General features: G+C 40.7%; 1 protein-coding gene across 16 annotated transcripts in view; it reads right to left on the reverse strand.

Annotated features, from left to right (window-relative positions):
• Positions 1-27,778, reverse strand: part of cacna1g (calcium channel, voltage-dependent, T type, alpha 1G subunit) — a 340,555-nt gene that overhangs the window by 83,128 nt on the left and 229,649 nt on the right. For 14 of the 16 annotated variants that reach the window (XM_057825943.1, XM_057825952.1, XM_057825944.1 and 11 more), the window contains 6 exons: positions 21,215-21,308; positions 19,387-19,568; positions 16,850-17,188; positions 16,584-16,757; positions 13,716-13,816; positions 8,445-8,568 (listed from right to left, as the gene is read on the reverse strand). In XM_057825943.1, the coding sequence (XP_057681926.1) occupies positions 8,445-8,568; positions 13,716-13,816; positions 16,584-16,757; positions 16,850-17,188; positions 19,387-19,568; positions 21,215-21,308 (1,014 nt within the window). The remainder of the gene's footprint in view (positions 1-8,444; positions 8,569-13,715; positions 13,817-16,583; positions 16,758-16,849; positions 17,189-19,386; positions 19,569-21,214; positions 21,309-27,778) is intronic. The other 2 variants (XM_057825945.1, XM_057825957.1) reach the window with 1 other exon arrangement.

A 27,778-nucleotide genomic window follows, 5' to 3' on the forward strand; every position in this document is an offset into this window, starting at 1 on the left:
CTGCCCTCTAGTGGCAGCAGTGAATATGCCATAACTCGTCTAACATAGCTAAATCCAGCTGCTCCCTGATAAGACCGACCTAAGGTGTATTTTTTTTTTGTTGAGCTAATATGTTTGTTTATGCATTTTTAAAAAAAATTAGTTTAGAAGTATATTTAGCAGTTTTTTGTGGGAATATGTGTTTAAACATTTTGTTAATCGCTTTGGTAAAAAAAAAAAAAAAAAAAAAAAGGTTGGCATTTTATAGCATTTAAGCTAGCTGGCTTTTGCAAAGCAAGTTACCTAACTGTACTTTTGTTGTACTTAGATCCTCATTCATTTATTTTTCTTTTAAATCCTGTTTGAGGATAAGCTCAGGTAGTTTTATTTTTAAATGTATTTATTGCTCTTGTGAAATGAAGTTGCAATTTTGCATCGTTTGAAAAAAACTCAGAAACTTTAATTCTCTTTTGAAAGTGCAATCTTATCAGGCCAAAATAAATGTACAGTAATTGCAGGCACAAACACTTTTGTGTTTGTATGTATTCTCCAACACATTAAATGTTTGTAATCTGATTACTCAATTATTCAAACTAAGCAATTGTTGACTCATTAATTACTTGAATAATCGATAGCTGCAGCCCTACCATAAATTCTGAAGTTATATCGGCTACATATCAGCCGATGGCCGATCTTGAAAAAAGTCCATATACATGTCGACCTTTAGTATCGGCACATTTTCGGCATCGGCAGATACAACACAGAATCTGCATCGGTGCAACAGCAATCAAATATTTCTGGCTTGACAGCATCGAGTTATTCTTAATCCTATTAACGATTTACGATGCCCCATAACTCACTTTCAGAAGGTAATCTACATCCTGTGTTCTGCTGATCCCAATTACATCAAGGATCAAAACTAACTACGATTCTATACTCCTAAAGAAGGAGGCTCGTGGAAAGATAAAGCGCAGCACCGACTCTCATTCCTAAATCTATCAGCAATATCATAACGAGGGTGCTGAAATGGTAGAGTGCTCCTATTTTATTGTACATCATTGGAGCTGCTCTAATTCAGTTTAGAACTCGGGTACTGATTGATTGTCTTCTGGCTCAAATCGGAGTCATGTATCATCGTAAGTGGTGTAATCATCCACCAATTGCTTCCGCCGTGCTGGTTGTAGACCATATCAAGGCAACATCCAGCAACGACTTCCTGGCAACAATCCAATTATCCGGCCTTCGTCACACATTCAAGTGTTGTGACTAAAACATTTTATCCCAGCGAGATAAATGGTGACTATATTTAACGATCAGATTAAAGACAATATTTTGGGAAGTTGGCATGAGGTCCGAGACAAAGCTTCCAAGTATTGGTGTTCAGCAGAGATGTCATGCATTATATATGTTTGGTTTTACTCAGACTAACTGTAATAGAAAATTATGATTTCTGGAGAAATTGTATGGGGATGCTTCGCTCCTCCCCTTCTTCTGAACTCATTGGCTGCCATTGACGGCGCTCGACATCCAGTCCATTTTGATTGGAATCGGGCGAATGAACCTCCCAGTTTAATTGAATGGGATGTCTATCAAGCAAACGAGTTCATTTTGCATCCTTTTTAGGGTCCGTATAGGTACAGTGCCTTGCAAAAGTATTCGGCCCCCTTGAATCCTGCAACCTTTCGCCACATTTCAGGCTTCAAACATAAAGATATGAAATTTAATTTTTTTTGTCAAGAATCAAGAACAAGTGGGACACAATCGTGAAGTGGAACAACATTTATTGGATAATTTAAACTTTTTTAACAAATAAAAAACTGAAAAGTGGGGCGTGCAATATTATTTACTTTACCCTTTACTTTCAGTGCAGCAAACTCACTCCAGAAGTTCAGTGAGGATCTCTGAATGATCCAATGTTGTCCTAAATGACCGATGATAATAAATAGAATCCACCTGTGTGTAATCAAGTCTCCGTATAAATGCACCTGCTCTGTGATAGTCTCAGGGTTCTGTTTAAAGTGCAGAGAGCATTATGAAAACCAAGGAACACACCAGGCAGGTCCGAGATACTGTTGTGGAGAAGTTTAAAGCCGGATTTGGATACAAAAAGATTTCCCAAGCTTTAAACATCTCAAGGAGCACTGTGCAAGCCATCATATTGAAATGGAAGGAGCATCAGACCACTGCAAATCTACCAAGACCCGGCCGTCCTTCCAAACTTTCTTCTCAAACAAGGAGAAAACTGATCAGAGATGCAGCCAAGAGGCCCATGATCACTCTGGATGAACTGCAGAGATCTACAGCTGAGGTGGGAGAGTCTGTCCATAAGACAACAATCAGTCGTACACTGCACAAATCTGGCCTTTATGGAGGAGTGGCAAGAAGAAAGCCATTTCTCAAAGATATCCATAAAAAGTCTCGTTTAAAGTTTGCCACAAGCCACCTGGGAGACACACCAAACATGTGGAAGAAGGTGCTCTGGTCAGGTGAAACCAAAATTGAACTTTTTGGCCACAATGCAAAACGATATGTTTGGCGTAAAAGCAACACAGCTCATCACCCTGAACACACCATCCCCACTGTCAAACATGGTGGTGGCAGCATCATGGTTTGGGCCTGCTTTTCTTCAGCAGGGACAGGGAAGATGGTTAAAATTGACGGCAGCCAAATACAGGAACATTCTGGAAGAAAACCTGTTGGTATCTGCACAAGACCTGAGACTGGGACGGAGATTTATCTTCCAACAGGACAATGATCCAAAACATAAAGCCAAGTCTACAATGGAATGGTTAAAAAATAAATGTATCCAGGTGTTAGAATGGCCAAGTCAAAGTCCAGACCTGAATCCAATGGAGAATCTGTGGAAAGAGCTGAAGACTGCTGTTCACAAACACTCTCCATCCAACCTCAGTGAGCTCGAGCTGTTTTGCAAGGAAGAATGGGCAAGAATGTCAGTCTCTCGATGTGCAAAACTGATAGAAACATACCCCAAGCGACTTGCAGCTGTAATTGGAGCAAAAGGTGGCGCTACAAAGTATTAACGCAAGGGGGCCGAATAATATTGCACGCCCCACTTTTCAGTTTTGTATTTGTAAAAAAGTTTAAATTATCCAATAAATTTTGTTCCACTTCACGATTGTGTCCCACTTGTTGTTAATTCTTGACAAAAAATTAAAATTTTATATCTTTATGTTTGAAGCCTGAAATGTGGCGAAAGGTTGCAAGGTTCAAGGGGCCGAATACTTTTGCAAGGCACTGTAACTTCCTGTTGATTTTGGGTCACTTCCTGCACAATTTAGAGAGTGGGTCTGTTTCCGTTTTTTTGATTTTCACTGGAATCAATACTCTCGGATCAAATTGCAACTTCATGTCGGCGAATCTCTTCTTTAAACTATTACTGAATTATAAGTACTTTACTTTATGAATTACTTTCATTCGCTGCTCAGCCTTCACCGCGTACAGACGCACTCTGAGCTCCTGAAGCACTCTCATATCTTAACCGATAAGCGCTCAGGGCCAGCAAGCTCGTACGCCCTGAAATTAATTGAGCTGCTTGACTGGACGCTATGTTACTAAACTCAGACTGTTGATTGTGTTATTGTACAGTTTTGATGTATGTTCCATGCCTGAATGTGCGTCTTTAGTTGTATGGGGGATGGGAAACTGATAAGCATATGCTTCATCTCGTCCGCCTTTGTCGTCTTCTTCGGTTCCTTCGGGCGAATCATATCACATCTTGTAATTGTCAGTGATTGTCAATGATACCGATGACGATGACAATAAAATTCCATTCCCTTCCATAAGTACTAGTCCTTCTCAAAAAATTAGAATGTTGTAATAAAGTTCATTATTTTCTGTAATGTAGTGATAAACATTAGACTTTCATATAGTTTAGATTCATTACACACGACCGAAGTAGTTCAAGCCTTTTATTGTTTTAATATTGATGATTTCGGCAAAAAAGTCAAGAAAAAAACAAAAATCCCCATCTCAAAAAATTAGCATATTTCATCCAACCAATACAAGAAAGTGTTTTTTAATACAAAAGAAGTCAACCTTCAATTAATTATATCAGCTATGCACTCAATACTTGGTCGGGAATCCGTTTGCAGAAATGACTGCTTCATGGGGGGCGTGGCATGGAGGCAATCAGCGTGCGGCACCACTGAGGTGTTATGGATGCTTCGATAGTGGCCTGAAGCTCATCCACAGTGTTGGGTCTGGTGTCTCTCAACTTCCTCTTCACAATATCCCACAGATTCTCTATGGGGTTCAGGTCAGGAGAGTTGGCAGGCCAATTGAGCACATTAAGTGGTTTTGGCACTGTGAGCAGGTGCCAGGTCGTGCTGATAAATGAAATCTTTATCTCCATAAAACTTTTCAGCAGATGAAAGCATGAAGTGCTCCAAAATCTCCTGATAGCGAGCTGCATTGACCCTGCCCTTGATAAAACACCAGCTGCTGACATGGCACCCCAGACCATCAATGACTGTGGGTACTTGACACTGGACTTCAGGCATTTTCTTCTCCCCAGTCTTCCTCCAAACTCGGTCCAATAATAGGAATTATGACGTCATTCCAATAAATCCGATAACATATTATCGGCCCTATTAATTATATTTTTGGCTCGGTGTCGGATTGGGATGTGTGCGTTTGTTTCCACTCCTGTTTTTCCAGTATTCAAAGCTTTGTTATTGTCTTTGTTTTGTTCATTATAATAATGTTCATGTCATCATGAAAATTCTGGTTCGGTCAAAGGCAAATCTATGCTGAATCAACCACTAGTATTTTTGACCTACAGGTGTTCAAAAACTCAGGTGAATATACATTGAAAAATTATATGTACAGTATATTATCGGTTATCGTATCGGTATCGGCCTTGAGGAGCAGGAAGTTATCGATATCGGTATCGGTTTCAAAAAATGGATACCGTGCACCTCTAGTTTTTCTTGACTTTTTTTTGCCCAAATCATCAGTATTAAAACAATAAAAGTTGTGAACTTCTTCAGTTGTGTGTAATGAATCAAAAATATATGAAAGTCTAATGTTTATCAGTACATTACAGAAAATAATGAACTTTATCACAATATGCTAATTTTTTGAGAAGGACTGTATACTCCTGGTCTCGGGTAACGGACCCGACTAAAAAGTTCATTAATATAAGTCCTGTGGCCTTTTTAACATTTAATTTCTAACAACAGGAGGACACATAAATTGTGAGGAAAAGCATTCCAACAAAAACGATTCTCCATTGACATCATTTATTCATAACACACACACACAAAAAATGCTGATTCCATTGCCGTACAGGCAAATGAGATTTTTACAGGCGGAGTAATGACTTTAATTTTCTTTGCTTTTGCTGCATCCTCCATGTCATCATGATTTGGTAATAGCTTTAACAGTAATCTGACTAAATGTGTTTGAAAGTAAAACCCTCCAATATATCGGCACGGCTTGCACTGTGGACATTGTGTATTTGCAGACGATTCATTTACATAAGCGAGCGCCTTTGCGCCGACGTGCCCCAGTGGCCTTATGGGGCAGCCCCCATGTGTTAAACATTCCCTTTCCTGGACATTAGCCACGAACGGCAGCACAAAGATAATTGAATCAATTAAGTCGACGCGGCCTCCTCTGCGGTTCGGAAACAAAACGAGCAAAACGGCGCTATCCGTTGAGACCGAACCACCATCAAAGCTATCTGCGGAACACCTCGCTCACTTGGGAAGGAGAAAAAAAAATTAATCACGGAGATAATTCCTGTGTTTATGTACACAATGGCTAGTCTGGGTTCGTTCGCTGCCATCCCTTCCGCTTCAAATGGATTGGACGACTCGCCCAAAATGACATCTGTGCAACACCACTCATAAGTCAAGGTACTGTTGCATGACATTTCATAAAAATATAAAATCACTCAGTATTTTACAGGAATTCTATGTTTTATCCATAGACTTCATAATTGTATTGACGGGTCATTTCTGTCCTACAGTCCGCTTCTGTTATTCGCAGTCAGTCGCAACATATGCAGGGACACAATGCCAGATTTAGGTTGAAAAAGTACGAAAGCTATACCGTGTACAAACAGGAAGGATTGTCTCAGGAGTGATTTGTTTGAGGATTCAAGGTAATTATTATATTTTTCGTGCCACGCATGCATTTTAAAACGTTGTGAAAAAAATGAATGGGAGAAATTAGCCGCTACGGCATTGGCGTCACACTTCGCAATATTTACGTAAAATTAATGCTAACTGCCTGTTTTTTTTGCTCTTTTTACAAAGAATGGAGACTGTTTTACATTCATATCTATAACGAATTCGGGGATTTAAGCATTTTTTCACAAGGATTTTCACCGGAAAAGCTCTTTGTTGTGATAAAGGGGCTGCCACAATGGCTAACAGACTAGCATTGTTCTTCGACATACAGTATTTACGTAAAATAAATGCTAACTGCACATATTTTTTTTGCTTTTAACCGAGAATTGAGACTGTTGTAAGTTCATATCTATAAATAATTCAGGGATTTAAGCATTTATTCATAAGAATTTTCACCGGAAAATCTAGGTTTTCATATGGTGGCCACCACATTGACTAAAATACTAGCATCGTACATCGACACATTTTCGTAAAATAAATGCTAACTGCAAGTTTTTTTTTTTTTTTTTTTTGGGCATTTAACCAAGAATCGAGTGTTTTACGTTCGTTCAGATCTATAAAGAATTCATGGATTTAAGCATTTACTCACAATAATTTTCACCGGAAAAGCTCTGTTTACATTTCGCAGCTGCCACATTGACTAACAGACTAGAATCATACTTCAACATATGTAAAAGAAATGTTAACTGCACATTTTTTGCTTTCAACCAAGAATCGAGAATTTTTTACATCCATATCCATAAAGAATTCAGGGATTTAAGCATTTATTCACAAAACTTTTCACCAGAAAATCTGTTTACATATGGCAGCCGCCACATTGACTAAGAGACTAGCATCGTACTTCGACATATTTATGTAAAAATAAATGCTAACTGCACATTTTTTTTGCTTTTAACCAAGGATGGAGACTGTTTTAAGTCCATATCTATAAAGAATTCATGGATTTAAGCCTTTACTCACAAAAATTTTCACCAGAAAATCTGTTTACATATGGCTGCCGCCACATTGACTAACAGACTAGCATCGTACTTCGACATACTTGCGTAAAATAAATGCTAACTGAATGTTTTTTTTTTTTCTTTTAACCAAGAATCGAGACTGTTTTACCTCCATATCTATAAAGAATTTAGAGATTTAAGCATTTAATCACAAGAATTTTCACCGGAAAATGCCTGTTTACATATGGCGGCCGCCACGTTGACTAACAAACTACCGCCATACTTCGACATATTTACGTAAAATAAATGCTAACTGCCTGGTTTTTTGCTCCCTTAACAAAGAGTCGAGACTGTTTTACGTTCATACCAATAAAGAATTCAGGGATTTAAGCATTAATTCACAATAATTTTCACCGGAAAAGCTCTGTTTACATATGGCGGCTGCCACATTGACTAACAGACTAGAATCATACTTCAACATATTTATGTAAAAGAAATGTTAACTGCACATTTTTTGCTTTTAACCAAGAATGGAGAATGCTTCACGTCCATATCCATAAAGAATTCAGGGATTTAAGGATTTATTCACAAAAATTTTCACCAGAAAATCTGTTTACATATGGCAGCCGCAACGTTGACTAAGAGACTAGCTTCGTACTTCGACATATTTATGTAAAATAAATGCTAACTGCGCATTTTTTTGCTTTTAACCAAGGATGGAGACTGTTTTAAGTCCATATCTATAAAGAAATCATGGATTTAAGCATTCATTCACAATAATTTTCACCGGAAAAGCTCTGTTTACATATGGCGGCCGCCACATTGACTAACAGACTAGCATCGTACGTCAACATACTTGCGTAAAATAAATGCTAACTGCACGTTTTTTTTTGCTTTTAACCAAGAATCAAGACTGTTTTACGTCCATATCTATAAAGAATTTAGGGATTTAAGCATTTATTGACAAGAATTTTCACCGTAAAATCTGTTTACATATGGTGTCCGCCACGTTGACTAACAGACTACCGTCATACTTCGACATATTTACGTAAAATAAATGCTAACTGGTGGATTTTTTTGCTCTTTTAACAAAGATTCGAGACTGTTTTACGTCCATATCTATAATTAATTCAGGGATTTAAGCATTTATTCACAAGAATTTTCAACGAAAAAAGCTCTGTCTGCGATTCCACTCGTCAGCTTTGACGGCCACGCCAACAATGCAGGCCCCCTCTTAATGGGCCCCGCGCCCCGTCAATATCATTATGAAGTCTATGGTTATATCATGACTTTTAAAACGCTGACGTCGATCTTTCTTTCAATTTATCGTTTTTGGTGCTGAATGTTTGATGCGGTTTCTGTACAAACTCACAGCACTGGTGGGGTCGATGCGAGGCCTCTCCATTGCGATAGTAATGCAGTTGAGGAAGATGATAACCAGCACCACATGGTCGAACATTTTGTGGTTGATGATATTTTTGCACACAAAACGAAACCTGTAAGAGCAATAGAAAAGAGTAGATTTTTTAAAAAGGTCGCATACGCTGCGTCAACAATCGACAGATCTGCCTGACAATAAACAAAAATCTGTAATGAAGTTGATTTATGTTTATTTATTTTTCATACCTAACCTCCGTTGGGTATAAAATCAGTCAAAATCAGTCTGTCAAAATCACACAGATGAAAAAACAGTGTCTGCTTTAACTAAAACCACCCAAACATTTATAGGTTTTCATATTATAATGTGGATAGTATGCAAACAATGACAGAAGGGAGGAAAATAAGTAAGTGAACCATCACATTTAATATTTTGTGGGTCATGGTCCTGCTGGAAGACCCATGACCTCTGACCTCTTTCTCACACTGTGCCCTACATTATGCTGCGGAATTTGTTGGTAGTCTTTAGACTTCATAATGTCATGCACAGGCTCAAGCACTCCAGTGCCAGAGGCAGCAAAGCAACCCCAAACCATCAGGGAACCTCTGCCATGTTTGACTGTGGGGACCGTGCTCCTTTGTTTATGTTGATGTATTTTCCCAAAAAGCTCTACTTTTGTCTCATCTGTCCAGAGAACATTCTTCCAAAACTTTCTTGGCTTTCTCAGGTAAGTTTTAGCAAATTCCTGCCTGGCTTTTTTATGTCTCTGGGTCAGAAGTGGGGTCTTCCTGGGTATCCTACCATAGAGTCACTTTTCATTCGGACGCCGACGGATATTACGGGTTGATACTGTTGTACCCTTGGACTGCGGGACAGCTTGAACTTGTTTGGATGTTAGTCGAAGTTCTTTATCCACCATCCGCACAATTTTTGTCAATTTTTCTTTTCCGTCCACATCTAGGGAGGTTAGCCACTGTGCCATTGGCTATACACTTATTGATAACACTGCACAAGGTAGACACAGGAACATTCAGGTCTTTGGAGATGGACTTGTAGCCTTGAGATTGGCATTGCTTCCTCACAATTTTGCTTCTCAAGTCCTGTGACAGTTCTTTGGTCTTCTTTTCTCCATGCTCAATGTGGTACACATAAGGACGCAGGACAGAGGTTGAGTCAAGTTTAATCCATTTTAACTGTCTGCAAACGTGATTTAGTTATTACCACCACTTGTTATGTGCCACATGTAAGTAACAGGTGCTGTCAATCATACGAATTAAAGAAGCATCACATGATTTTCAAAGGGTGTCAATACCTTTGTCCGGCCCATTTTTGCAGTTTTGTGTATAATGATAATTATCAAAAAAAAAATTCCCATTCTCTTTTGCGTTTTTTCATTGAAAGCAAAATAAAGGAAGATATTACTACTAAACCATTTGTAATGACAATCATTTCTTGGGAGAAATTAAGCATTATCTGACAGAATTGCAGGGGTGCCAACACTTTTGGCCTGCAGTGTAAGTGCTTAAAAATGTGTTGCTCGTGCTCCGCAGTGCCCCAATAATGTATTTGGTCTAGTGACGCTCCTACCCTGAACTTGAACCAAGTTTATTTTAATTCTAAACAATCAAAAGGGTTGAAAAAAAAAAAACAGTATATAATATAACACTGTGGTGGGATTGAACCATGCAGCAAAGCAGCTTTGATTATGGCTCTAAGTACGCATTGACTTACAATAGTGTGAGGCTTAGATCTGGATTTGCAGCTTTATGTGACAAAAGAGACAATCGTTTCAAGTTGCTACTAAGCCTGTGTGAATATCGGTGTCATCTGACTGATCCTTATGCATGCCGCATACATAGTTGCTAGGCTAATACCCCTCTGATAGACACAATAGTAGCAGCTACTGTGTCATTTATAAGTTATTGATTTGAGCACTGTGGGAATTTCTGTGTTTAACAGATGTAGTAGTAACACATGTTGAAATGATATCCTGGAACATTACATTATACTAATCACAAAGTTAAATTGAAGCCCAATAACCTAATCATGCCCTCCTTTTCTCAGAATAAAGAGCATGAAAACAGGTAACGACTCCCCCAGCTATACAGTAGGTTAAATCACTTTAATGGAAAACAGTTTTGCAATGTAAATGCCACACATTATGATGTTCACTATTCATTGTAATTGCCAATTGAGCAAGCTGCTACATTCCTGCCTACTTCTTATCTGCTGCTGAAATAACTGACTTTATTCAGTTCATTCGAGTTCACATAATCCAATTATGCACTATATAGGACAGCGCAAGCATAGAAGTGATCCCACTGTTGATAGACTGCTACGCTTCCACAATCTAATCATGCAGCAAACACCTCCAATTCTAGAGACTGCATCAGTCAAAGCCTGGTCTATAGGGGACCGATCCCGCAACTTCGACTAATCATTGCAGCAGCAAGCACGTACACCAAGCTGTTGCGATCTCAGGTGCATGGATGACGCTATTAGGTTTCATCATCTTATGATGTTTTGCTACTGTATTATGATGACTGATTGTGAGCACAGATACTCCACAGACAAAATATATTTCAAAATGTAGAGTGGTATGAAAAGTATCTGAACCTTTTGGAATTTCTCACATTTTTGCATAAAATCACAATACAATGTGATATAATCTTTGTCAAAATCACACAGATGAAAAAACTGTGCTTTAACTAAAACCACCCAAACATTTATCGGTTTTCATGTTTTAATGAGGGTAGCATGCAAACAATGACAGAAGGGGGGAAAAAATAAGTGAACCCTCTACCTAAAGAGACTTAAAGAGCAATTAAAACCAGTTTTTACTAAACATTTTAAGTCAGGTGTGTGCCCAATCACTGATGAGTGGTTTAAAGCTGCCCTGCCCACTTTAAGACACACACCTGGTAAGAAAGGTCTTGATGAGAAGCATTGTCTGATGTGCATCATGGCTTGGTCAAAAGAGCTGTCTGAAGACCTGCGATTATGGATTGTTGATTTGTATTTGAAAGGATACAAAAACATCTCTAAAAGTCTGGATGTTCATCAATCGACAGTCAGAGAAGTTGTCTAGCAATGGAGAGAGTTTGGCACTGTCGCTTCTCTCCCAAGGAGTGGCCGTCCATCAAAGATGACGCTAAGAGTTCAGCGCAGAATTCTCAGAGAGGTAAAAAACAACCCTAGAGTGTCTGCTAAAGACTTACAGAAATCACTGGCACAGTCCAATATCTGGGTGCACTCATCAACTATATGTAAAACTATGGCCAAGAACGGTGTTCATGGGAGCACTCCACGGAGGAAGCCATTGTTGTCTAAAAAAAACATTGTTGCTTGTTTAATGTTCACAAAAAGGCACTTGGACACTCCCAAGTTTTGGCAAAAGATTTTGTGGACTGATGAAACCAAAGTTGAATTGTTTGGAGGAAAAATGGAACAGCTCACCAACACCAACACCTCATTCCCACCATGAAGCATGGTGGAGGGAGCATTATGATTTGGGCACGTTTTGCTGCCTCAGGGCCTGGACAACTTGCAATTGTTAATGGAAGAATTAATTCAAGTTTCGCAAGAAAACCTTTGGCTATCTGTCAGACAGTTGAAGCTGGAAAAAAAGGATGGATGCTGCAATACGACAGTCATCCAAAACACAGAAGTGAATCAACTTCAGAAGAACAAAATACATGTTCTGGAGTGGGCAAGTTAAAGTCCGGACTTGACATCTTGCCAAGAGTCAAGAATCTGCATTGGACAAGGTGTCAAGAGTCAATAATCGGCATTGGACAAGGTGATGATGCTGGAACTTTTGTTTGGTGCTGTTCCAGTGAGATTTACAAATATGAATGCCTGAAGAAAACATCAAAACTCCCTTAGTCCTTGATGATATGGGGCTGCATGTCAGGCAAAGGCACTGTGGTGAAATCTTCAATAAATGCACAAGTTTACATTGAAATTTTTGACGGCTTTCTTATCCCTTCAATTGAAAACATGGTTGTCATTTTCCAAGATGACAATGCATTATGCCACAGAGCTAAAACTGTTAAAGCATTCCTTGGAGAAAGACTCATCCAGTCAATGTCATGGCCTGCAAATAGACCAGATCTTAACACAATTGAAAACCTGTGGTGGAAATGGAAAAAAATGGTCCGCTGGCAACAGCAATCAAAGAGAGTTGGCACCAAATTGATGAAGAATACTCATCAGGTCCATGCCTCAGAGACTGCAAGCTATGATAAAAGCCAGAGGTGGTGCTACTAAATACTAGAGATGTGTTTTGATTGTTATTCCTTTGTTTGTTTCTCATGATTCCATATTTGTTTCCTCAGAATGGAGTGATTCCATATATATTTCCCTGCACTTGCTCTATAAACTCATTTCTTTTAGTGTTTCCGAATGCTAAAGAGTTGCACTTTTGAACTAATTCATTATTTTTTCAAGCTTTTTATCGGAGTTTGTTCTACATTATAAAATGTCTGAGTGAGTGATTATCCAAGACTGGTGATTTCATACTTTTTGCTAGGGGTTCTATATATTTTTTCAAAAAATGCGGTATCGGGACAGTATTGGCATTTGCCGCACAGTCGTTATCGGTACTGCGAACCAAAAATAACTTTGAATAATTTTTCCTACGACCTTTTAGCTGTTAGTTCCAATGACAACGCAATTTTGCTTATAAAACGCGAATGCTGCGGTGCTGCGTTTGCACCATGGGGCCAAAGTGACTTGTTGCATGCTTCATCCTCATTGCCCCTAAACACACTGCGGCGAGAGACGGATTAAAGCCCCAGGAGGGGAGGGAGGAGGCGTGAAGAAAGAGGAGGGAAGGAGGCCAATGGATTCTGCACGTGACTGAGATAACACGCAGCACTTTGAAAGAGAAACCCCCTTCGCTCCTGCTTACTCACCCCTGACATGGCAGAAATGGACGGATAAAAGATGCTTCTGAAGTAAGAATTTGGAAAGGAATATAAAATGATTTGGGAAGCCGGATGAACAAAAAAGAAAAAAAAATGCTGTGCGCCCTTTGAAACGAAAAGCACACGATGTCAGTCAGATGCGATGTGAAATCCTCTTCTCGTCAAAGTGGCGGGCTGAGTTATGCATTTCAAAGTAGTTTACACTTGTATTCCTTTAGAACACATGAAACATTCAGAAAGAGGTTTACCCAGAACTAAAAAATGGAAAAGTTCAACTGCTTCAGAGGGAAGAAAACAAAACAATTTGGGATGTGCAAAAGGGAAATATAGGCTATACCTTGATTCTGGAGAGAAGAGGTAGAGTGACCAGGTGTCTCTTTGTCGACACCACTCTGGTTGTTTTCTTTCTAGCCAGCGAAACAATCTGGCAAGACGACCCTGCAAAAAAAAGTGTCTTTATTAATCAAACAACAGCAACAATTGAGAAAAATGGAAGACAAAAGTCATCTATGCCGTAACGTAGACTTCATAATGGTATTGACGGGTCAGATCGGTCATGCACTGCGCCTCGCATTCAATAGACCCTACCCACCGACGTCACAAAATCACGTGCTCGCTGTATGGTTCCGCCCCCTTGTCCGTCATTTTGTGTCTGTATTATCAATGGTCTCAATTGATCGAGCAATTTCTAATGCATTTCATGGAAGACCCGGTGCTTTCGGATGCCTTAAACTCACTTGATGCGTTGCATAAAAGGCGTTATGTGGAAAAGCTTCAGTTTATCCATTCGCCAGATCCATATTTGATGCCTAAATCGATGTTTTTCGACTCGCTGTCTCCGCCGTATTTGCCTGACATCTGCTAGCTACCCTGATATGTACAACTATCTTGTCCACACAAAGTCAGCCTATTCTCACGAAAGTTTGAAAAACTTTGACCTTGGAGGCTTATAAATACTTCGTTGCTGGTTGGGTGAAACAGGTCCTCGTCCACGAAAATTCGGCAGGAATCTATCTTGTGCTTGGAAAGGTGAGTTACGAAATTTTCAATTCAAAATCTTTTGTTATTGCTAACATCCACTGTCAAGTCTAATGTATTTCATGTCATTTGTCAATGGAGTTAGGGCTTTTAATGTTTATATGGTTTAGCGATAGCACTCTCACTACATACATACGTGTATGTTGTCGGCGATTAGCCTAGCAATGATCTTAATTGTGGTTGTCAGCCCAAAACCCTCTAAATATATATTAAATGCATCTTACCAGATATAAAATGACTACTACATAATCTGTGGTAATCGTTTGGAGCCCAGTTTTCTCGTCGAATTGCAGCAGCCCATCTCGCTCTCTTCTCTCCGGGTCTCTCGGAATCCGGTAGAACTTCAAGTCTCTCCGTCTATCTTCTCTGTTATTGCAGCCGACCGCCACACACGCCTTCACCATTTTGATGATTAATGTTAACGAGCAGAAAAACACGTCGTAAATAGGAGGAATGTACGTAGCCGTAACAGGTAAACATGATGTGTTGACGGACAATTGGGCGGCACCAGTCAGGAGGAAGGAGTTGTGACGTCACGTGGGTAGGGTCTATAGGGGGCCGCCCACATCAAGAGGAGCTATTCACAAACACACGCACACAGCGATCTAACACCGGATTTCTGTTGAAAAAGTACGAAAGCTGTCAAGCAAACAAACAGGAAGGATCGTCTCAGGAGTGATTTGTTGAAGGATTCAAGGTAATTCTTATATTTTTTTGTACCATGCATGCATTTTGAAATGTTGTGAAAAAAAATCAATAGAAGTTAGCCACTACTGCATTGGCATCATAGTTCACAATATTTACATAAAATAAATGCTAACTGTACGTTTTTTAACTAAGAATCGAGACTGTTTTACGTACATAGCTTAAAGAATTTGGGGATTTAAGTATTTATTGACAAGAATTTTCAATGGGAAAACTTTGTTTACACAGGGCGGCCACTAGCTACATTCACTAACAGACTAGCATTGTACTTCAACATATTTACTAGGGTTGTTCCGATCATATTTTTTTGCTCCCGATCCGATCCCGATCGTTTTAGTTTGAGTATCTGCCGATCCCGATATTTCCCGATCCGAGGTGAACGTTTGAACACCAATCGTTTTGTGTTGAGTGAATTATTGTTAAAATGCGTGTCCACACCGGTTCCGCGATCCCTAACAAATACGTCATATCTGTGTTCAGTGGATTTTAGCATTCATTTATAATAGCGTACCGCACGAATTCTATTTTTAGACTGTGACGTCGCCATCGTAGCGCGAAAGTGGGTCATTTTAGACACGCCCTCGCATACAATCCATGTTATTTCTGCATGGTTTTGCCGGTAATCTTTCAAAAAAAGAACATGCCGAGGAAACACTGCTGCTATGGAACTTGTAGAAACGACTAGACATTACGACATATGAAGGATTTTTTCTTCATACGCTTCCTGAAACCAAAAACTCTGGATCAGGTCGGCTCTTTTTCTGCCCTCGACACTCAAGCCATCTCTGGAATTGAACGTTTGTATGTTCTTCCACATCTTTACCAGTGAATTTGGCACCAAGGACATCATTTTCGGACAGAATTGGTAGGTTTAGCTCAGTAAATATCTCGTTCGTACACTATTTCCATGCTATTACTATTAGGGACAAATGGGAGGTTGACCCGCCTTGCAACAATTGCTAACGTCATGAATATTAGTGAGCAAACGTGACGTGTTGCTTGCGGTACGCTGTTGGGAGCATGTATCTACTGTGGTCAGGATACCAAAATTTTCCAACTCGATATCGATACCCCCAAAAATACTATTTTCGATATTACGTACATAAACCCTCCAAATTAAATATTTTTTTTAATGAACTCTTTCAGTGCCAAAATTAATGTTTGTTTATTCACTGCCAACCCTCCCAAATGAATTGGACATCTACCCCTGTCAATGGCAGCAAATGGCTTAACGAGGAAAATGCAAAAAAAGTCGCGTTTTGAAAATCCGATCTTCCCAAAATTTTTAGCGGAAAAAAACGTAAATGTTACAGGGGACGTCAAAAGGGAGCCTGCGTCGCGTGATGTTTTGGAACGGTGTCGATAGGTCAAAGTGTGTTGCCTGGGCAGCACACTGAAAAAAGTAGCACAATATTCATAAAGTCTTGAAATTTTATTGATCAATTAGAAGTTCAAAACAAACCAGATTGGCCTCTTCTTCAGCATTTTCCTCCTCGGTGTTCTCCTCCATTGAGACGGGGCCCAAAAGTGAGGGTGTTCCCTTCCCGTTACAGTCACTATGCTCCGCAGGTCGCAAGGTGCCCACTGAAGGGGGTCGAGAGCTGTGCATGCTAGCTGAGCGATAAAGATATGGTACCTGCACGAGATGGAAAAATACAAGGATGAGGAACAATACATATGGACTTATTGACAGTAGTCATGAACTTGGTTTCAACAGCAAGCGTGTACCTGCAGTAAGGCATCAGGGGGCAAATCCATGGAGCTTCGCGTTTCCATGGATTCCATTCTCCGGTGACCGGGCCCCGTCTGCGACTGGGACGTGGAGTCCGTCCTGGCCAAGGAAGCGTCATCCTCCTCCGTCAATCCGTCTCGTCCTTCTAGCCCGGTCTCGCCTTCTTCAGAGCTGGAGCGCCCCTCTTCTGATAAAAGTGATTGCCGTTCCCCAGACTGCTGCTTCTGGCGTTTCAGTGACGGGGCTCGACCCAGACTGTTCCAGCTGGATCGCCGGCTATTGCGGCCACTGCCCGTGTTCCGATGTGCGTAAGGGGAAGCGCTGCGGGCACTGGTCTTTGGGTTAAAGAGACAGAAACACAACTATTTTCATCAACCTGAGATGAAAAGTACAGTGATCCCTCACTATTTGGGGATGGTGAGGCTCAGTGGTAGTGTAGTCATTCCCCAACGCAGAGGTTGTGCTCCTTCTTTGGTTCTCATCGCCTGATTAGCTTGTCTGAGTGTCCTTGAGCAAGATACTGAACCCCATGTCGCGCCTGGTGCTGGGTCACTAGTAGGTAGGTGATCAGTGTTGTTTTTGGCAGCCCTTTTAATTTTAGTCTTAGTCTTTTGGACAATAATACTCATTAGACTTAGTCATATTTTAGTCGTTTCAAAATGTGTTTGTTTTCGTCTAGTGTTTGTTGACGAAAACTCAAGACTAATTTTGTATAGTTCTGTCGACGTTAACCAAAAATGTTTTCGTCTGTAAAATTAAATAAATAAATAAAATAAAAATTACTCATTACAAAAATAAAGGTTTCCAACTATTTCAAATGAATATTGGCATACGAGCACATATTGTAGCGTCTACAAGAGGGGTGCCCAAGTCCGGTCCTCGGGAGCCCCTATCCAGCTTGTTTTCCATGTCTCCCTCCTCCAACACACCTGAATCAAATGATCAGCTCATCAGCAAGCTCTGCAGGAGCATGATAACCATCCTGATTACTTTTGTTTGGTGCTGTTCCAGTGAGATTTACAAAGATGCCTGAAGAAAGCATCAACATTCCCCGAGTCCTTGATGATATGGGTCTAAAGCAGACATGTCCAAAGTCCGGCCCGGGGCCAAATGCGGCCCGTGGTCAAATTTAATCCGGCCCCTAGCCTCTGTCATAAAATCAATAACGTCTGGTCCGCATACAAACTTAATAAATTGGTGAGCATTACTGTTACCAGCATATGAAGGAGCTTACACACTAAATGCTGCTCCTCTAAGCAACATTACCCCGTGTGACCCTTTACTTTCAATTTTCTAAAATGGCGACAATCAAAAAAAGTTGACTGCGACGGCCGACACTTCAAGGATAGGTGAAAATTGGACTACTTCTTCACTAAAATACGCAACTGTGTGTGCCTCATTTGCAAAGAGGCAGTCGCTGTTTTTAAAGAGTTCGATGTAAGGCGATATTACCAAACATGACACGCTGACATGTACCACAAGATTATAGGGAAGATAAGCAGCGAGAAATTGAAGCAACCTGAAGCTAGCATAATTTTTACAGTAGCAGTATTTCGCAAGTGCCCGAGAGTCGAAAGAGAACGCCACAGAGGCTAGTTGCGAGATTTTTGAAATAATAAAAAAATAAAAAAAATTAAAGCAAATGTGACAGACAGAATGGCTTGCTAAAATTTGCTTAAATATATTGTCTACGTAAAGGACGTCAGCGAAGGTCGGCCCCCCACATTTTTACTACACCAAATCTGGCCCCCTTTGCAAAAAGTTTGGACACCCCTGGTCTAAAGTTTACATTGAAATTCTAGACAGCTTTCTTATCCCTTAAATTGAAAATATGTTTGGGGATAATGAAATCATTTTCATAGATGACAATGCATCATGCCACAGAGCTAAAACTGTTAAAGCATTCTTGGAGAAAGACTCATCCGGTCAATGTCATGGCCAGCAAATAGCCCAGATTTCAACCCTATTGAAAACCTGTGGTGGAAATGGAAAAAAATGGTCCACAGCAAGGCTCCGACCTGCAAGGATGATCTGGCAACTGCAATCAAAGAGAGTTGGCACCAAATTGATATAGAATACTCATCAAGTCCATGCCTCAGAGATTGCAAGCTGTCATAAAAGCCAGAGGCGGTGCTACTAAATACTAGAGATATGTTTTGATTGCTATTTCTTTGTTTGTTTCTCATGATTCCATATTTTTTCCCTCAGAATGGAGTGATTCCATATATATTTCCCTCCACTTGCTCTATAAAAGTAACATTTACTGACCACCACAATGTTTTTTATTCATTACTTTTAGTGTTTCTGAATGCTAACGAGGTGCACTTTTAAACTAATTCATTATTTTTTCCAAGCGTTTTATCCGAGTTTGTTCTACATGATAAAATGTCTGAGTGAGTGCTCGTGCGAGACTGGTGATTCCATACTTTTTGCAATTGGAGCATCCTGGAAGTTGGTAGTGTTATGTCCCTACCATCCCTATGCAAACCTACGCCCTTGGTTTGGACATTTCTCTGGATAAAGGGACACTTACCGGGGACTTTTCATAGGCGTTTGGGTCTATGGAGACACTGCTGCCTCGGCGCGACTCGTAAGCCTGGTGGAAGTCACCCCCGATGGGCAATTTGGGAATAGGCATCGGAGTGGCGGCCGTGTGGGTAATCAGTGGAGGGGTCAGGCTGCTCTTCAGATCCACGTGACCATTTACAGGTACTACTAGAAAAATAGAGGGGGATACGTGCAATGAAGGAGACATGTGAAATCTAAATGGACAAACGTTAAGTGTGGACAATGGTAGCCGATACCGACGACAACAACACACTGGTGCAAAACTAGTTTTAAAGTGCAAAAAGAGAGCAAAAAGCATGTTGATTTCATATTTCACGCAGTATTTTATGCTCCTGAACTAAATGGAACGCTTGGAAACGTGTGGAAGCGATCGATTTATATATTCAATTTTTTCAATCCCGCGCCATGAAATTGAGTGATTTCCTGAATTGAGGAGGAATGCGAATGTGAGGTCACCTGGGTCAGCATCTCACCATACAGCATTGTTTTATAGCATGCAGATGGACTGCAGATTCAGCTGATTTTACGGATTAATTCGTTGTTTTTTTTGTTTTTGTTTTTTGCATCACACCAGCCCATTGTGCTGCAGGGTTTTGTTGCTGCACCAGAGAGATAAGTTTGAGCCTTTTTGGGTTTCAAAAAGATCCCGTTCACCAGTGAGATTGGCCAAAACAAGTCCGACAACTGTAAACATCGTGTTTTGTATTATGTCAAATACTGAAATCATGGCAAACGTTTTAATACGGAGGTGGCTTGCATTTTGTGGCTGACAATGCTCATTGTCCACCGAGAATGCCACTTGGCTGACGACTGGCAGCTTGTCGCACACCCCCTTGGTTCTCTTTGCATGTCCACCTGGAGAGCGCTATACTCGGCTTATACTCGTGTGGTTTTCCATATCGTCCAGACTTCCAGCCCCCTCTGCCCTCTTCGTGTGCCCGGCAAGAGACCACTATCCTCGCGTTAGGCTCAGGCAGCTACGCGGTCCTCCGATATTGGCCAGTTCGGACGAGCTGTAACTTGTTCGCCGCCGGGAGAGTTGCCCATCAGTGAAGACAATCTACAACCCCACCGCCGTGTGACATGTTCCGAGGATGTTTTGTGTGATTTTTCGCTTCGAAAGGCGAGAATAAGACTTGGAAATGGCGTTCGGTTCAGGTTAGCATGTTGGCTAGCTGTCAAGATGCCTCGTTTGTTTACGCTCTCCGAAGCCGGGGAAGGGAAATGACAAAAGCCGGACTAACTCCGGTGATAAAATATCTTTCGAGAGGTGCAAGACGTCAACAGTTTTGACCTTTATAGAGTAATTTTGCCATGTCGTACTGAAGAAATGCATTTTTAATATTTTATATTCCATTTAGCACAAGACTCACTTGTCATGACCATACCATTTATTTAGCAATTGGGGAAAAATACTTTGATAAAAAGAATATCCTGTAAAAATATTGGAGAAATTGAAACAATGACATTTTGCGGCTCTCTTTGTCGCATTTTCCTCATTCTGAATAATTCCCCCTCAGTGGGCTGAATTCTAAATCAGATGAAATCATGACCCTGTCATCCTCCAGCTGGGGACGCTAAAGCGCTATAATGACAGGCGTGGCTAAACGGCAGATTAAAGGACTCATTTCTCGTCATCTGCGCTTTGCCAAATTGTTGTATATAGTCGAATTTTCTCAAAATGTGATTCTAATTCACATAATAATGCAATTTAAGATTTTTTGTTTATGCTGTCACAGGCACTTTATTTGTGAAGAACAGCCAAGATATGCTGAAATATTGTTATGGCTTACCTGCAGAGGCTGATAAATCCCTTTTACTGCTGTTAACATCCTCCATACTTCGAGCACAAGAATCAATCTCTGAACCTGATTTAGAAGCATCCCCCTTGACACACAAATAAACACAGAATTTAGAGCAAACCCAAACGTGAAATTCATCATCAGAGGTTAAAAGGCGGCGCTTTGACGGTGCCTCTCAGCGCTGATACTTGCTGAGTTTTGTTTGGGTCATTTTTTTCCATGGATAACATGCAAGGGATCAGCCACAAGAGGCAACGTGATTTTGAGAAGATGGCAGTTGCCGTTGCCGTCTCCCTGGTCCCCGTAGTTCACAGAGGGAAAGAGGGTTCCTTCATAAACAACACTGTGTAGGCATGCAAAAATAGTAATGCTCACTGCGAAAGAAAGAACTGAAACACAATAACAGTCACATGCACGGGGGCCGATTGCTGAATATATGAGCTTTAAATCTGCTGAATTTCACACTGTTGACAACAGGTGTCAAATAGAAGCAAACCCAAGAACGGATGTACAGACAAGTGCGAATCTGACTTGATAAAACAGCTACCGGAATCGGCCATAAAATGAAGATGACACTCGATCTTGTGGCGTCTTAGCCAATAGGGGCTGAAGAGACACCCCGGATAGCCAGTGGCGCCACCAGGGGGTGGCCACGGCCACCCCTATAAATTGGTTGGCCACCCCGCTCGCCAGTATATCGTTAAATTGTTGTAGCATCAGTTACGCATTTCATCCCAAGTGAATGCATTTTATTTTGTTTTGTTAAATGTAGGGCTGTCAAATTTATCGCGTTAACGGGCGGCAATTAATTTTCTTAAATTAATCACGTGAAAATATTCATCGCAATTAACGCATTCGCAGACGTGGGGAAGAATGACAGGAGTTGATCTTTTTCTTGGGGCCATCTTATCTCACCGATGCTCGGGTTCCATACCGCCTCAACAGAACACTCCGCTCTCAGAATGCAGGTCTACTGGTAGTTCCCACGGTTTCTAAAAGTACTGTCGGAGCTAGAGCCTTTAGCCACCAAGCCCCTGTTTTATGGAATCAGCTTCCAGCTAATATTAAAGAAGCCGAGACAGTCTGCACATTTAAAATTAGATTAAAAACGTTCTTATTCGACAAAGCTTATGGTCAGGTTAGTTGAAGTTGGATTAGACTCACAGTTCAGTCTAAGCTGCACTAGAAGCTATCATGCTGGAGGAAGTACAGTCACTGAGTTCTATCTCCTTTTTCTCACTACCTACCACTTGTCTTACTTTATTTCTATTTTCTGATGTTAATATCTAGTTAACTAGTCTCTTCATCACTAGTCACCCGGTGCCCCCTTTCCCCTCTGGGGAGGTGCTATTTTTCAGCTGCAGCCTCCTAACTGTCCGGACCCCTGGCTGGATGGACGTCCTCGTTGCTAACCCCGTCTCATCTGGCTAGATGGACCTCTTCTTGTTCCTTTACTCCACTGCATCTTTACGGACTGTAACTTTGCCTGCTAATTCCCATTAGCAGTCCTGGGGCTTCCTGTCTATCCGTCCTGGGAGTGGATCTCTCCTGACTGTGGTGCTCCCCAATGTTTCTCATTTTTTCCCCAAAGAGTTTGGAGTTTTTCCTTGCCGACATGGAGGGTCCAAGGATGGGGGATGCCCAGGACTTGAACTTTATTTATTCATCTTTGTTTACTTCTTTTGCTGTTTCTGACTGTGTATCACATTGCCTCTGCAAAGCCCTTTGAGACAACCTTGTTGTGATTTAGGGCTATACAAATAAAATTGTATTGAATTGAATTGAAAAGGAAGCACTTTACATGTTCTCATTTGCAGTGATTTTCTGATTTCCCCAGACTGTTTAAAGAGTGTGGGGGAAAATGAGGCGGGAGTTGACCTGGACTCTAATCAAATACAGAGGTTCTCAGGTTGTTCTGCGCTTCATATTTCTGCATCTAGTTAATATAACATTCAGGGGACGGGTGATTAGAGCAGTGGTTGCAAAGTAAAGGTACACCTTGTGAGCTTTGGACAAACTTGTGCTTTGATAGCAATTCATTTGCTGTAAATAAACCATATTACTTGGAGAGTTACTGAGACCACCAAACATTGAAGCGAGTTGAAAGATGGACATGATTTTGGGTTTAGTGGGAGGCAGGTGGGGTGGGGTCGTTGGTCTTGAGGGAAATCCTCGGTGATGAAATAGCTGGGGTGTTTAGACAGCTTGTTTATCTGCCAATTCTGGCATGGTGGCTGGAGCAGGAGATAAGACAGAGCAGACCTGCTGCAGATAGCCAGACATTAATAGACACCAGCAGCTCACAGGAGGTTCTCAATTACCTGGCATCAAAACAGGTCGACATGGCAGATGGATGTTGATAGAAGGAAATGGAGTAAATTGTTTGTGTGTTTTCCATAATGGCTTTCTTCCAAAATGGGATATTGAAACTTTGCAGAAGTTTAACTTTGTAACGTACCGTAATTTTCGGACTATAGGGCGGTACTCCCCCCCCCCCCCCCCCTTATTTGAATCCTGCGGCTTATAGTCCAGTGCGGCTAATTTGCTGATGTATTTGGGTTAATAGGCAACACTTTCTTTGACGGCGGCATCATAAAACTGCCATGATACCGTCATACTTATGGCATGACACTATCATAGGCATAAATGAATGCTTATGGCTTATGTCATTAAGAGTAATCCGGCATATTATGTCACTAAGTCCATTTATGTCCAACTTGGATCTTTTATATCCATTCAAAAGTGAGATAATTTGTCGGATAACACAAAACGACAACTGTCATAAGCATTTATTAATGCTCATGGCATAACCTGCAATGAATGAAACAACTGGAATAGTAACTGAAGAGATAATGAGCACAGAACATGGATTGTGATTGTTATTTACATTTGTAGCACTGCAATGCATGCTAATAGGCATGTTGGACGACAACAGCGTTGACAGCAGAGGTTAACTGTCTCCCCGACAAGAGCAGTGATGGCCAAATGAAGCAATGAAGCTTTTCAGCCAATTGGTTCAAAGCTTCATGGTGGTTCATTTGGTCTTATGACAGTCTTATGGCACCACTGTCATGTAAAGTGTTACTATATACCATAACTAAAATAAAGTGTTACAAAATACCATAATTAGCATTTGACGAAACAACCGGAACAGTAACTGAAGAACTAATTAGCACAGAACATGAATTTTGATTGTTATTTACATTTGTACCGCTACAATGCATGCTAGGAGGCATGTTGGACGACAACAGTGTTGACAGCAGGTGGCAGCATATGTTGACTGTCTCCCCAAAGAGAGCAATGATGCCCAAATGAAGCAATGAAGCTTCATTGTGGTTCATTTGGTCTTATGACAGTCTTATGGCGCCATTGTCAAAGTGTTACTAAATGTCATCAATTAGCATTAGACGAAACAATTAGAACAGGAACTGAAGAAATAATTAGCACAGAACATGAATTTTGATTGTTATTTATATCTATAGCACTGCAAAGCATGCTAGGAGGCATGTTGGATGGCAACAGTGTTGACAGCAGGTGGCAGCATAGGTTGACTGGCTCCCCGAAGAGAGCAATGAGGGCCAAATGAAGCAATGAAGCTTCATTGTGGTTCATTTGGTCTTATGACAGTCTTATGGCGCCATTGTCAAATAAAGTGTTACTAAATGTCATAATTAGCAATAGACGAAACAATTAGAACAGGAACTGAAGAAATAATTAGCACAGAACATGAATTTTGATTGTTATTTATATCTATAGCGCTGCAATGCATGCTAGGAGGCATGTTGGATGACAACAGTGTTGACAGCAGGTGGCAGCAGAGGTTGACTGTCTCCCCCAAGGAAGCAGTGATGGCCAGTTTCTTGAAGCAATGAAGCTTTGCAGCCAATTGGTTCAATGCTTCATGGTGGTTCATTTGGTCTTATGACAGTCTTATGGCGCAACTGTCAAATATGGTGTTACTAAATACCATAACTAGCTTTTAATGAAACAACTGGAAAAATAACTGAAGAAATAATTGGCAAAGAACATGAATTTTGATTGTTCTTTATATCTGTAGTGCTGCAATGCATGCTAGGAGGCATGTTGGATGACAACAGTGTTGACAGCAGGTGGCAGCATAGGTTGACTGTCTCCCCGAAGAGAGCAATGAGGGCCAAATGAAGCAATGAAGCTTCATTTTGGTTCATTTGGTGTTATGACAGTCTTATGGCGCCATTGTCAAATAAAGTGTTACTAAATGTCATACTTAGCAATAGACGAAACAATTAGAACAGGAACTGAAGAAATAATTAGCACAGAACATGAATTTAGATTGTTATTTATATCTATAGCGCTGCAATGCATGCTAGGAGGCATGTTGGATGACAACAGTGTTGACAGCAGGTGGCAGCAGAGGTTGACTGTCTCCCCCAAGGGAGCAGTGATGGCCAGTTTCTTGAAGCAATGAAGCTTTGCAGCCAATTGGTTCAACGCTTCATGGTGGTTCATTTGGTCTTATGACAGTCTTATGGCGCAACTGTCAAATATGGTGTTACTAAATACCATAACTGGCTTTTAATGAAACAACTGGAAAAATAACTGAAGAAATAATTGGCAAAGAACATGAATTTTGATTGTTCTTTATATCTGTAGTGCTGCAATGCATGCTAGGAGGCATGTTGGATGACAACAGTGTTGACAGCAGGTGGCAGCAGAGGTTGACTGTCTCCCCCAAGGGAGCAGTGATGGACAAATGAAGCTTCTTGAATCAATGAAGCTTTGCAGCCAATTGGTTTAACGGTTCATGGTGTTTCATTTGGTCTTCTGACAGTCTTATGGCGCCACTGTCAAATAAGGTGTTACTAAATACCACAAACGGCAATTAATAAAACAACTAGAACAGTAACTGAAGAAAAAATTAGGAAAGAGCATTGATTTTGATTGTTATTTATATCTGTAGCGCTGCAATGCATGCTAGGCGGCATATTGGATGACAACAGTGTTGACAGCAGGTGGAAGCAGAGATTAACTGTCTCCCCCAAGGGAGCAGTGATGGCCGAATGAAGTTTCTTGAAGCAATGAAGCTTTGCAGCCAATTGGTTCAGCGCTTCATGGTGGTTCATTTGGTCTTATGACAGTTTTATGGTGGAACTGTCGAAGAAGGTGTTACTAAATACCCCAAACGGCAATTAATGAAACAACTGGAACAGTAACTGAAGAAATAATTAGGAAAGAACATTAATTTTGATTGTTATTAATATCTGTAGCGCTGCAAAGCATGATAGGAGGCATGTTGGATGACAACAGTGTTGACAGCAGGTGGCAGCAGAGGTTGACTCTCTCTCCCAAGGGAGCAGTGATGGACACATGAAGCTTCTTGAATTAATGAAGCTTTGCAGCCAATTGGTTCAATGCTTCATGGTGGTTCATTTGGTCTCATGACAGTTTTATAATGCCACTGTCAAATAAATTGTTATCAGTATATATCTTTTGGTGTAAATATCCCATAATACAGTGAGGCTTATGTAAGAACAAATGCTATTTTCGTGTCATATTTGGTGGGTGGCGGCTTATAGTCCGAAAATTACGGTAATATAAGATGTCAATAAAACGTCTTATGCTCCGAAATTGTTTTTTTTTCTGTCCTTGATGCTGCATGTCTAATAATTTGAGATTTTAATTGTTTTTTCAGCGTTCAGAGCCGCATAACTACGCTCTTGTTTTGTACTGTATCTAAATTAGCCAATCATAATTCATTGTGCAATTGTAGCATTAACCCATTCAGGGCAGTGGTCAAGAGCCTGGAGAAGCCTGCATCCTCTTTAAGACCTACTGAAGTTACATTTTCAACAGTTCTCTAGCCTCCCAGTAAGATGGCACCTTCACTTCTCTTCTCTTCGCTACGTCAATCCTAACCTGCAGCGTGATACGTTGAGAGACTAAGAAGAAGCTGGTCAGCAGCCAACTTTGCTGCAGTGATCTCACCCTCTGGCTTGAAAGAGGAGCCAGGTAGCGGGTTGGTGGGAGCTATGCAATCAAACTGAGGTTTGATTTTAAAAAGGCCTGAAGGAAACATGCACACTTTAAAATGATGTAAGTGTTTAAGCACTCTGTTGTTTCTCTCAAACCAAATCACACCATCATTCACGACAAACCTCGTTAGCAGGATGGGGAGCATGCAGGGTAGAGGCGTCACATAACTTTAGGTAAGCAGTCAAATTGGTGGCCCTCTGTTTTATCTTTGAATTTATCTACTTCAGGTAGTTTAGGTCCCAATTCATTTCATGCCTAAATAACCAATTTAATTTGAGTGATTTATGACAACTCTTAAGCTGTACCTAATGATATTGAACAGACCTATTGATGCCAATACATGTCCAATCCATTCAAACTGAGATCACTTCCAGCCAATGTTCCCTCAAAACTTTTCACGTGTCTCCCTGAACACACTGAGGACCACTGTGAGCAACATCAGATGTGTACACCGAGGCCACACACCAGTATAACGCCTGTTCAAAATCCTAGATCATAGCAAGTTACATGACTTACTAAAAGAATGAAATTACAGCAGCAGTT

The sequence above is a fragment of the Corythoichthys intestinalis genome, chromosome 21 (genome assembly GCF_030265065.1).
Source record: "Corythoichthys intestinalis isolate RoL2023-P3 chromosome 21, ASM3026506v1, whole genome shotgun sequence".
Taxonomy (NCBI): Eukaryota; Metazoa; Chordata; class Actinopteri; order Syngnathiformes; family Syngnathidae; genus Corythoichthys; species Corythoichthys intestinalis.